Source organism: Pelecanus crispus, chromosome 16, assembly GCF_030463565.1.
Source record: "Pelecanus crispus isolate bPelCri1 chromosome 16, bPelCri1.pri, whole genome shotgun sequence".
In the NCBI taxonomy this organism is placed as follows: domain Eukaryota; kingdom Metazoa; phylum Chordata; class Aves; order Pelecaniformes; family Pelecanidae; genus Pelecanus; species Pelecanus crispus.
The window spans coordinates 6,337,104-6,347,744 of NC_134658.1; the positions used below are offsets into that span (position 1 = coordinate 6,337,104).

The 10,641-nt window shown below is 46.2% G+C and overlaps 2 protein-coding genes across 6 annotated transcripts in view; both read right to left on the reverse strand.

The window, feature by feature from the left end:
• The window catches only part of SRRM1 (serine and arginine repetitive matrix 1), an 18,738-nt gene extending 16,199 nt beyond the window's left edge, over nt 1-2,539 (reverse strand). For all 5 annotated transcript variants that reach the window (XM_075721934.1, XM_075721933.1, XM_075721935.1 and 2 more), the window contains exon 1: nt 2,484-2,539. In XM_075721934.1, the coding sequence (XP_075578049.1) occupies nt 2,484-2,504 (21 nt within the window). In that variant the 5' untranslated portion in view covers nt 2,505-2,539. The remainder of the gene's footprint in view (nt 1-2,483) is intronic.
• A 4,381-nt stretch (nt 2,540-6,920) lies between these two features.
• Nucleotides 6,921-8,453, reverse strand: NCMAP (non-compact myelin associated protein). Its single transcript, XM_009482861.1, has 3 exons — nt 8,369-8,453; nt 8,156-8,240; nt 6,921-7,062 (listed from the first exon to the last, which is right to left on the reverse strand). The coding sequence occupies exons 1-3, from the start codon at nt 8,451-8,453 to the stop codon at nt 6,921-6,923; spliced, it is 312 nt and encodes a 103-aa protein (XP_009481136.1).
• Between the last annotated feature and the right edge of the window lie 2,188 nt (nt 8,454-10,641).

Sequence of the window (10,641 nt, forward strand, 5' to 3'; positions counted from 1 at the left end):
CAGGTGCCTTTCAATTTTAGCACTATAGTCTTCCTCTACTGCTGAAGATTTAGGGGTAAGCAAGCTCCTGAGCTCTGCAGTGACACCTTAATCATATAATCTCCCTGGCATACTACTTGCAAATTTAAAAGTACAGTAGTCTCAAATTGCTATCAAAAGGACTTATGCTGGAATTCACAAACTCCTCAGAAGGAATAAACTCTTTGTCCAAGAACAAAAACGTCGTGTTTGTTTAAGGTGACATCTATGAAACTTTCTGGTAAACTTCTCCGAAGCAAATCAGCCAACATGTACCCAGCAACAGGACAAAGAATACTATTTTATTGATCATGCTCCGTTAAAGTTCACCAACCCGTTCCACTTTCATGAACAGAAACTATAGGTTAATTCATTTGGAATTGAAAGGCTTGAAAGTCCAGTTCTGGAAACTTTACTTGCACAGAAGTAAACAGAACCACACATGACCAAGAGTATGTGCAGAACTGCATCCCAATACTGACGACCTGTTAATGATTCAAGCAAACCCACAGTTCACATGTGAAGTGAAGTTTATTCAGGAAACCAACCTGCCTGATGGAAAACACAAGAATTTAATACATGCAATTTCCTATGCACAGAAGAAGAGGTTGAGTACCAGCAATAGTATAAGCTGCTAAGGAACCAAAAGATAATAAATAAGAAAAAGCTCAAATTCTAAGGTAACCTAACCACTTAATTTGATCAGAAAGCACCTTGAATTAGCCCTGTAACATGCTACCAGGTCATCAGATATTGAAAAGGAACAAACTATTAACATTCCCATTTGCTATTCTGGAACACAGGAATCCTAAAGACTGACTGTGGCACAGGCACTTACCAGGATTAGTTCCGTTTAAAACTCTTTATAATATTTGCAGTCTACTGTATGGCTTACATATTAGCAACACACACAATACCTGTCAGAGCACTCAGGAATTTAATGTTCTGTCTTTCACAACCCAGAAGTATAAGAGAAAGGAATGAAACTTTTCTTAGCCTGTTTATAACATATGGCAAGCAGCAAGGGTAACCAAACACCACACAGAGCACAGTATCGCAGGAATATCAAGGTAGAGACAAAACAGTTTGCACTGACAACTTTACAGAAGTGTGAAGAACTGAAAGAATTATTAATAGCAGCATTCTTGATAAGGTAAGTCCAAACAGCTGCTCTGCTGCACTTCTGTAATTGCCACAAGGACTTTGGTTTCCCCTGAACCCAGACCAAAACTAGACCAGAACACTGTTTACAGCCTGGTTTCAGTGCCATGTTGCTTTTGGTTTTACAGTCACCTCTCACAGGCCAGTTTGAAAGAATATTAGATTTCTAATTCCAGTCCCTGTAGTTTTGGTGTCAATTACAACTACTCGATTTGTAAACTTTTTAACAATTCCATTAGACAGAACAAGTGTAGATTTAACTTATAATTATTTTTCTCACGCTAGTACGTTAACACAAAATGGAATTAAGTGAAGGCTTATGTGTGCCCTCGTGTTTTAAAAGCATCTTAGTTGCAGGAATAAAAAATAATAGCGCTGAACAGGGGAACGAATCTCAGAAAACTGAATTGGTTTTCAAAATTGTCAAGGAACCCCCAAAAATAGGTTAATTCTAATTAATAGGAGAGAAGGATGAAAAGAAGTATACCCTAGGTAAGTTACTGTTTAATAGTCTCTGCAGAAAATACAGCACAGCTGTAAGAACAGAAAAGTTCATGATAAAAAAAAATCAAATGCCAACTTAAAAAATAAAACATAACATAAAAAAGGGCAGTTTTGTTTATTTGCTTTGAATGCGGACACCAAAGTGCATTTCACTGCGAAATGCGGTTCAGCTCCCCTCTGCCCCTCGGCCTTTCCTCCCGCACTTCCTCGCATTTGCGGGCCCTCAGAGGCCCCGCGCTGCTCGGGAGGCAGCCGCGACACCAGCCCGCGCAGGGCCGGCCCCGAGGCGGTGGCACCGCTCTTCCTCCGGCGGGGTCAGGGGCCCGGCCGCCCCGAGGCCGAGCGCAGGAACCGGCGGTCCCAGGCCGCACCGGGCTGCGCGGCCGGGTCGGGCGAGCGCGGCCCTCGGGGGCGGCAACGGCGCCCGTCCCGCGGGCACGCCTGCCCCCGCCGCGCACACGGCAGCCGGCCCCTCCGGCGAGCCGGGGCCTGGGGCGACGAATGCCCTCCCGGCCGCTCCTTTCCTTCCCCCGCAGCCCCGCGGCGCCGCGGCCCCGCGGATGGGCCGAGCCGCACCGGCCTCCTTCCCGCCGCCATTTTCTTCGCGGCGGCTCCTCACAGGAGCCTGCGCAGGGCGGGGGCGGGGGGGGCACGGCGGGCGCTCCTCGGGGGAGCGCGGCGCCAGCGGCTTCACCCGCGGCGGCGGGGCCTGCAGCGGCCCGGCTCGGCCGCGCGTCCCCCGCCGGGGCTGCCGTGCCGCCTTCCCCGCCCGCCCGGCCCCCCCTGAGGCCGGCACTTACGCGGAAGAACCCCGCGTCCATCTTGCCTCCTCCGCCTCCTCCTGCTCGCAGCGCGCTGCCGGCCCGGCGTGCACCGCGCGCCCGCAAGCCCCCTCGCGCGCTCCCCGCGCCTGCGCGCGGCGGGAGAGGGAGGCGGGGGGGAGCGAGGGGGCGGAGCCGGGCACCGCGATTGGTGGCCGCGGCGGCGGAGGGTCGGTGCGCGCGCGGGCGGCGGCCAATCGGAAAGCGCGGCGTTCCGCTGAGGGGAGGGGGGCGGCTGGGAGGCGGCCGTTCGCGGGGCGGGGGCGGTGACTCCTCCTCTCGCGAGATGTTGACGTTCAAGCGGAGCGGCCCGCTGCGCGCGCGGGGCGCCGGTCAGGTGACCTCGCGGCCAACGGCGCATGCGCGCGCGGGGTAACGGCCGCGGCCCCCGGCCCCGCTGCCCGCTCGGCCGCTTCCTCGGCGGAGCGCCGGGGCCTGCAGCACCGGGAGTCTGCAGCGGTCACCGCTGTGAGGGGCCGGGGCCGTGACGCCGGCCCAGGCCTCTGCCCGCGCCCCCTTGGGCCCTGCACTTGCTGGCCCGGTACATGAGCACCGCTCTGCCCGGTCAGTGAACGCGAGGGGCGTTTTAATTACCCCGCTGCTAATTGTCATGAGCAGCCTGGCCCTCCGTCCCGCTTAACGACAGTGGCGTGCGTCTGGGGCAGGCAGAACGCCCGTGTGGCACGTTGCTGGCTGAAAGACACGTGAGAGGAAGGGAGAGTGAAGTCACGGTTCACTGGGGTTAATAAAAATTTATCAAAAGTATAACAGCCCTGGGTTTTAGCTAAAAGAAACTTGTATGGCCTTTATTTTTAAAAAAGATAGTAGTTTCCTTTAAATAAAGTTCGATTATACTTAAAAGCACAACAGCTGCTTCCTGCTTTATCAGCCGTCGTTGGTAAGTGTCACGCGTGAGAGACAGTTTTACAGATGTCTTTTTGGAAAATAAATTGGTTATGGGACACTGGGAAAAGACCCAAAGAACATTCTTGTTATTTTATCTGCTTAGACTTCCGACGACCCCACCGCTGCGTTGCGCGCGGGATGGCTGCTTCACCGGCCTGGCACCGCCGAGTAAGGGGGAGGAGGACTGGGCTGGGGGTGCAGGTACTTTCTGAAATTTAGTGAATTCCAGCTGAACTTGGAATTACTTTATGGTTTTGTCTGTTGAGAAAGAGGAGTTGCAACCTGCTAGGGGGCAGGAGGACACTAGGCGGAGCTGCGTGCTCTCTGCTGAAAGAAGGGGGGTGACGGATCCCGAAGGGGCGAAAGCTGCCTTGCAGAAGTCTTGGGAAACAGGACTCACCTAGAAGTGAAAATTGAAACATTTTACTAGTGTACTTGCATCGGTGAAGTGCCAGCTGTGCGACTGAAGGATCCAACCTGCTGAAGCCGTAAATTCTAGAAGAGTTTCAGGAGCAAGACCCACTGCAGACCAACTATCGCGTACGCCCTGAGAAAAATCTTCCAGCAGTATTTCATGACATGACCTGCAGACCAAATGCTCTCATTGGCACTGCTGAATACAGACCCGCTGGTGTTTTGTAAAGAGAGAAACTTAACCAAAGAACAGAGTAAGGAACTAGAAAGGTTACTTGTATCACGTTGCTGAGTGACAAGGCGCTCTGAAGCACTGTGCCACTAAGGGTTCAACTTCGTATTAATTTGCAGAGCTTCGTGGACGATCTCTAATGAGTTTGTGTGAATCAGTTAATGCATTACACTTAACATCGCCTATGTAAGGCTTGCAGTGGTCTGGGATTTCTTTAATAGACCAATTTGCAATATCAGCTTTCAGTTGTGTTTTGTTTGGGTTGTGGTGGGTTTTTTTTAACAAGCAGCTTTACCTGCTGGCAAGTCTGGCCGCAAAGGCAGCTAAAGGGGAGCTTTTCCCAAAAACTGGGGATTTGAAAGTGGAAGCTGGGTGCCTAGACAGGGCAGGTCGAATCAGCGTGGCAGCAGCTACTGTTACAGGACAAGGACAGCATGGGATTGTTCCTGGAAACCTGTTAAATCCACAGCAAATTACACAAGCGTTACAGTGGTAGTGCAGTGGAAATACGGTGATTTTTGTTTCTTAAGAAGGTGATTTTGCTTGGTCAGCATAAGCGCTGGATTTTGCTGACAGGAGGCAGAATGGATTGTGGGGGCCTCCCAGGCTGTGCCAATATAAGGCAAATTTTGCTGGTAAAAGAGCACGCTTTGAATTTTTCAGATTGAGCAATGCTAGTGTGGTCAAGGCTGTAATTCTCCTGCCAGTAATAGTAATTCTACCAATTTAGAATTGCTTATAGTAGTACTGCTGATTCTGCTTCAGTGAAGCAAAGTGACCTTCATTGTTTTGAAATTTTTGTTTGAAATTTGTTTGAAATTTTTGTTTGAAATTTGTAAATGGAAAGTAAACAAAATTTATTTGCTAGAAGTAGGTCTGGCTGGTAATGTTAAAAAATAACAGTAAGATGGGGCTTATCTTTTCTAAAGCTCTTGATTTTGATACAGTGGAACAGGCTCAGAAAACATCCTTAGCTGTCCAGAGATAGGAACAGGAGGCCAACTCCTTTACATTTTTAGAAAGAAAATTAAATTGGTACCTGCAGTCCCTTCTGAATGATTGTATCAATCAATCCTGCCACAAAAAAATAAGCTAGAGAACTAGGACAAGTAAAATATTTACAACAAGATTTAGAAACTTCACAAACAGCTGTCTTAATATTTAGTTTGGAATTCAAACTGTGCTCCAGTTTCATACAAAAAAAAAAATTGCAAAGTAATTTAATTTAGTATCTGCACAAAAATACCAGTCAGTAAAAATGACCTGTTCAAGCAACACATTCACATCTTGGAAAAAATATATCAACTTATCACTCCAGTCCCTCGTCACTCTGAGAATTGGTCAGCTTTGTTTTGGCACTGCGTGATTTAAGGATGAAACTATTGGTGACGTGTGACAGTATTGGGAAGAACAGCAAGTGAACCGCTGCAGGACAAAAAGCTTTAAAGCTGGAGGCTCTCTGTGCTCAGTTCAGTTAGACAACAGTAACTTCTTTCTCTACAGCTCCCAAAAAGGAATGAAAATGCCCTAACAGTTTTTACTAAGGTCTACAAAGAGGCTGGAGCCCTCTAATGGCCACGGCACCTTAGAGCTAACTGCTGGCAGCGTCTCAGCGCAGGACACCCACGATACAATAAATCCAGACTACAATGTCACCGCTGTCTTCGCTTCGCACTCTGTCCAGCCATTCCACTGAGTGGTTCCGTAAAATTTAAGATATGTGTGTCAAAGAGTGGAGCTGTTCCTCCGAGCCTCACGTACTTCTATTTAAGACAAGGTTTAACTCCTCAACTTCTTCCTAATCCTCTCTGTCTCGTCGGCCAGTGTTCCAGGGCTGCTTTGATACGCACACTGGAGACAATCGGCCACTAAATGCCTGACAATGCTGCTGTGTGTTCGCGCTCAGTGGGCTGTGAATATCTTTGGGAATTTCTTTGTTGCATTACTGTACACCCACAATCATCACACTTGCAAAACAACATCACTTTTGGTTACTTTCTAGAATAAAAAATGTCTAAAAATAGTTCAAGCCTAGCCCGCGTTAGAGAACAAAGCGTTTCAGGATGTGAGTTGTACATAGTGGCTGTATAAAGCCTTGCTTGCTTTATACTGCCCTTTCCATGCTTACTTTTTCAATTAAAGAACTTCTCAGATTTTGTCTAAGACAAAATATTCTAACACAACTGCTGTAATGAACCTAAAGTAATTCTTGGCATGGGAGTGAAAACCCTTAGACGTTGAGTTCCTTTGGAAATGGATAGGTTACCAAGTTTATAGAAATATTTTAAAAATACTTGAAAATAAAAAGTAATTTTTTCTTTTGTCTAAAACCATACACAAGTGGCATTAGAAACACAAAATGAGTAAAGATAAATAGTTTTGATACTTCCTGTACTATCTATCATGTATAAAATAGACTGCAAACCTATTTCACATAAGTCATAACAAACCCAGGTTCATGTAGCTTGCCTGTCCAAATTTTTCTTCCTGTTTATCATCAGACATCACTGAAGAGAAAAAGCTCAGATTCTCCAAGTAAGCAAAAGCTCCACAAAATATGAGCGTGCATCTTTTCTTCCAGCGAATGGGCTTGGTTTATTCGGTCTCTCCATACCCAGCGCTCTGCAAGAAGGCTCACTGCGTTTCTGATGATTTGTATGCCTCCACCAGTTGATTTCAGTCATACAAAAAAGTGTCCAGACCTTTTATTTTTCTTCCCAAAGACAGAAAGCAGGACTAATTCCAATCTACAGACAAAGTAACAGCTCCTTGCTATTCCAAATGCAGCATCGCTTTGCTGAGGAGTCCCGGGTCCACGTAAATAAGAATTCCATCTCTCTTACAGGGAGGACGAGCATTCCCAGTTATCTGTTCTGCATGTGGATATCCACAGGTATGAAAGTCACCGTAGGATGCTGAGACATGCTGTTGCCCTTCTGCCCTAAAGCGGGTGGCATTGCTGTTGCGGTGGTTTTGGGTTCCAGCTCCCGCTTCACTCTCATGCGTCTGTAAAGGCAAAAATGAAATTGTCACCAGAGCTGGGACATGTTGTGGTCTCTCCCAGGGTAAGTATTGGGAAGGTTCCCACAGAAGCTGGTTACATCAAGCAGCTACTTAAAAGTCAATACAAGCCAGGATTTCATCCCAAAGATATTAAATGGCAAGTCAGTGTTTCCAGAGCATGTAAGTCTAACCCAATGCCCTGACAAGGAGCACAAGTCTTATGAGGAGCGGCTGAGGGAACTGGGGTTGTTTAGTCTGGAGAAGAGGAGGCTGAGGGGAGACCTTATCGCTCTCTACAACTACCTGAAAGGAGGGTGTAGCAAGGTGGGTGTTGGTCTCTTCTCCCAAGCAGATAACAATAGGACAAGAGGAAATGGGCTCAAGCTGTGCCAGGGGAGGTTTAGATTGGATATTTGGAAAAATTTCTTCACGGAAAGAGTGGTCAAGCATTGGAACAGGCTGCCCAGAGAGGTGGTGGAGTCACCATCCCTGGAAGCATTCAAAAAGTGGGTAGACGTGGCACTTTGGGACATGGTTTAGTGGGCATGGGGGCATTGGGTTGATGATTGGAATGATGATCTTAGAGGTCCTTTCCAATCTTAATGATTCCTAGTTTTTACTTTCATTATAAATGATCCAACCAGCAAGCCAGGAAACACGAAATGACTACTCTCCCCTTAATTGGTTTGGTGGTGGACTTGGTAGTGTTAGGTTAATGGTTGGACTGGATGATCTTAAAGGGCTTTTCCAACCTAAACGATTCAATGATTCTATGATTCTGTGACAAGTGAGAAATCAGGCTCCTCTCTGGCAGCCTTGATGCACACAGCAGACCTTTCCTATGTCAACAGGAATCCCTAAAAAGAGCTTCCGTCAAGCATCCTCCATCAGAAAACTCATTCTGCTTCCTCGCAATTCGATCACAGAACCCTGACAGTGAGAGTCAGGGCACTTCGATCAAGCACATTATAGTTTAAATTCTCCTGGAAATTTTCAGCAACAAATACTGAAATGGTCTGTTAGATGAGAGCACACCAAACAGTGATTTTGGTTCATCTTGTCTCGCCTTAGTGAAGTATAGAACGTGGCCACATACCTGTTATATGTTTTCAATATGAGCAGAACCACTGTAAAAATAACAATCACTCCTACTACGATGGCAGCAACTATCGCTCCAGAACCTAGCAGGGAAGCAGAAAGGAAAAAAAAAGTCTTATTTACAAAGTTGTCGTTGTACTGTTTGAAGTTTGCCAAGTTCAAGGTCCACTTAAAAAAAAGAAAAAAGCCACCACCCCACTACTTTTCTTACTTTGATAGAGACTTTGTTCTTGAGACTTTGTGGTCACATTTACTGAGAACTGAGTGTTATTGATCAGCGGTGCGGCTGTCGTCATCTTGATTCGGCTACAGAAGAAAAAAGGAAGAGCGAGTTCATAAAGTATTAACCAAAATTTGACAGCACAATTCACTGATAACTACGCAACAAGCCTTGAAAGATTCAGAGCTCGCTAAATGCAGGCTCACTGAACTGGGGTTCTTAATATTTTCTTAGTGGTAAAAATCTGACCCTGCTGAAGTCAATGGAAATTTTGCTACAAAATTTGAGCAATTTTGCTTTACGATATATGCTGCTCAGTATTAATAGGATAAAATAAGATGTAAACACATGCACTGTTACCTATATATTATTGCTGTTATACAAGTTTTGGACAAATATATATTTTAAATGCTTTAGGATTTTAGATTGTCATTTCAGGTTGAGATTCAGATCACTGAGCAAATAAGTGTGAAGAGTAATATATCTTTAAGGAAGGAAAAAAGCACAGAAAGGTCTAAAAACTCCTTTACAGAATGGAATTTAAAGTAGCTTCATTCATCTAACATGGAGAAGAAAAACCATTTAAGCCCCTAACTTGAAGCTCCAAAAGTTACATGACAAACGGCTATCCCACGACAGAAAAAACAATATTGCGATGTGACTATGACAGCAAGTTGACGTGAGTTCGGACCAGCGCCTCGCTCATGCCAGTGTCATTTCAGGTCTATTGCTGGAAGAGGACAAGCCTGCAAGGATAGCTGAAAATATGCCTGCTCCTGCATTTTGGTAGGATAACACTGTAGATCTAGAAAGAGCAGCCTGTATGTTTACTGATTTTAAATGCGCTTTCCAAATGTGACTCGTAACCTTAGCCATTAAAAGGCTCCTTCAGTCTGAGAAGGGTGTGAATACCACTTCAAACAGACCTCTGAAACCATGTCAGCTCCTGGCTTCAGAGAGCTAATACCCTCAAACTATCCAGCGAAAATTAAATTATTCTTCAACACCTGATACTGGAATGGAGTTTACCATTTCAGATGCTGCCCAGTACGTACTCCAGCCAGCTCTCTGCCCTACTCCGTTATACTCTACTGGGATATTGTGCATCTGTGGGATGTGCTTCGTAGCTTTGATTTTACAGACCACAAGATACAGAATAGGCAGAAAATTACTCAGCGGATAGAAATCGGTCAGTAATAAAGAGAAGCGCAAATGTGAAAGTCAGCGTCCTTCCCTTCCCCTTCCCCTTCTTCCCCTTCCCTAAAGGTTTCTGCAAAGTAGCACCCATCAAATAAAATGCATGTAGTGGCAGGGCACAGTTTCGGGAGGCAAGGAGGCCACGGCTCTGCCTGCTCCCGACAGGCAGGGTGTTGTTTCGGGGCAGGGAGGCCAGTAGCTGAGTCAACACACAACGGGTACTTGGGAGGCTCCACTCATGGATGTGTAAGGAATGGGAGATCAGTAACCAGCAGGAAGGGGAAGAGTCAACGTCCGCATGGGTATGAAGGATCAGAATTGCAAGGTCGATTCACCAAGTAGTTCGATCCTCTCAAGGTAAGAGGGTTGGGGGGGCTGTTCTTTAGAAAAACAAAAATAACTCTGTCTCGAGTCTGTAACTGGGTCATTCTCCTCTGACTGAATGATTCTTTTGTTTAGCCAAGGCCAAGTTAATTCAGCAACATGATCATTAACTGTAGTCGTAGATCTTTCCACGCTGAAAGAAGTATTTTGTGTTTAGAGTTTGCCCAGCCTTATCGTATAGCACAGCGAAAGGATTTACGCACGCCTTGGAGGAACCTGGGAGAGGCACCGAAGCTCAGGTAACAGCACTGTTCCCCCACCCATCCGTCTGAAACCTGGCTGATGAAGGTTGCACCATTGACAAGCGGAGGCTGAAGAGACTCTCCGGCACGCTGCAGGCTGGGGACAGCCGAGCAGGTGTTTTGACTATGGACATAATTCAGAAAAAGCTACATCCAGCTTTTACCTTGTTGCTCCTGACTAGGAGAGCACAAATTCCAGATTTACAGAAGTGTTTTTCTCCCCCACTGGCTACTAAAATAAAAATCCCAAATAAAGAAGGCTGAATATTACGATATTAAGCCACATAATATTCATACTTACTAACTTCCATCTGTTTCAAACCACCTTGGTAATGTTGAGCTATTTGTGCATGAGTCACCTATAACCAAAGAATTTTTATCGTTGTCAGTGAAACCACCTGTTTACAGAAAGGATTAATTTATCCAACAGGGTGTAACAAT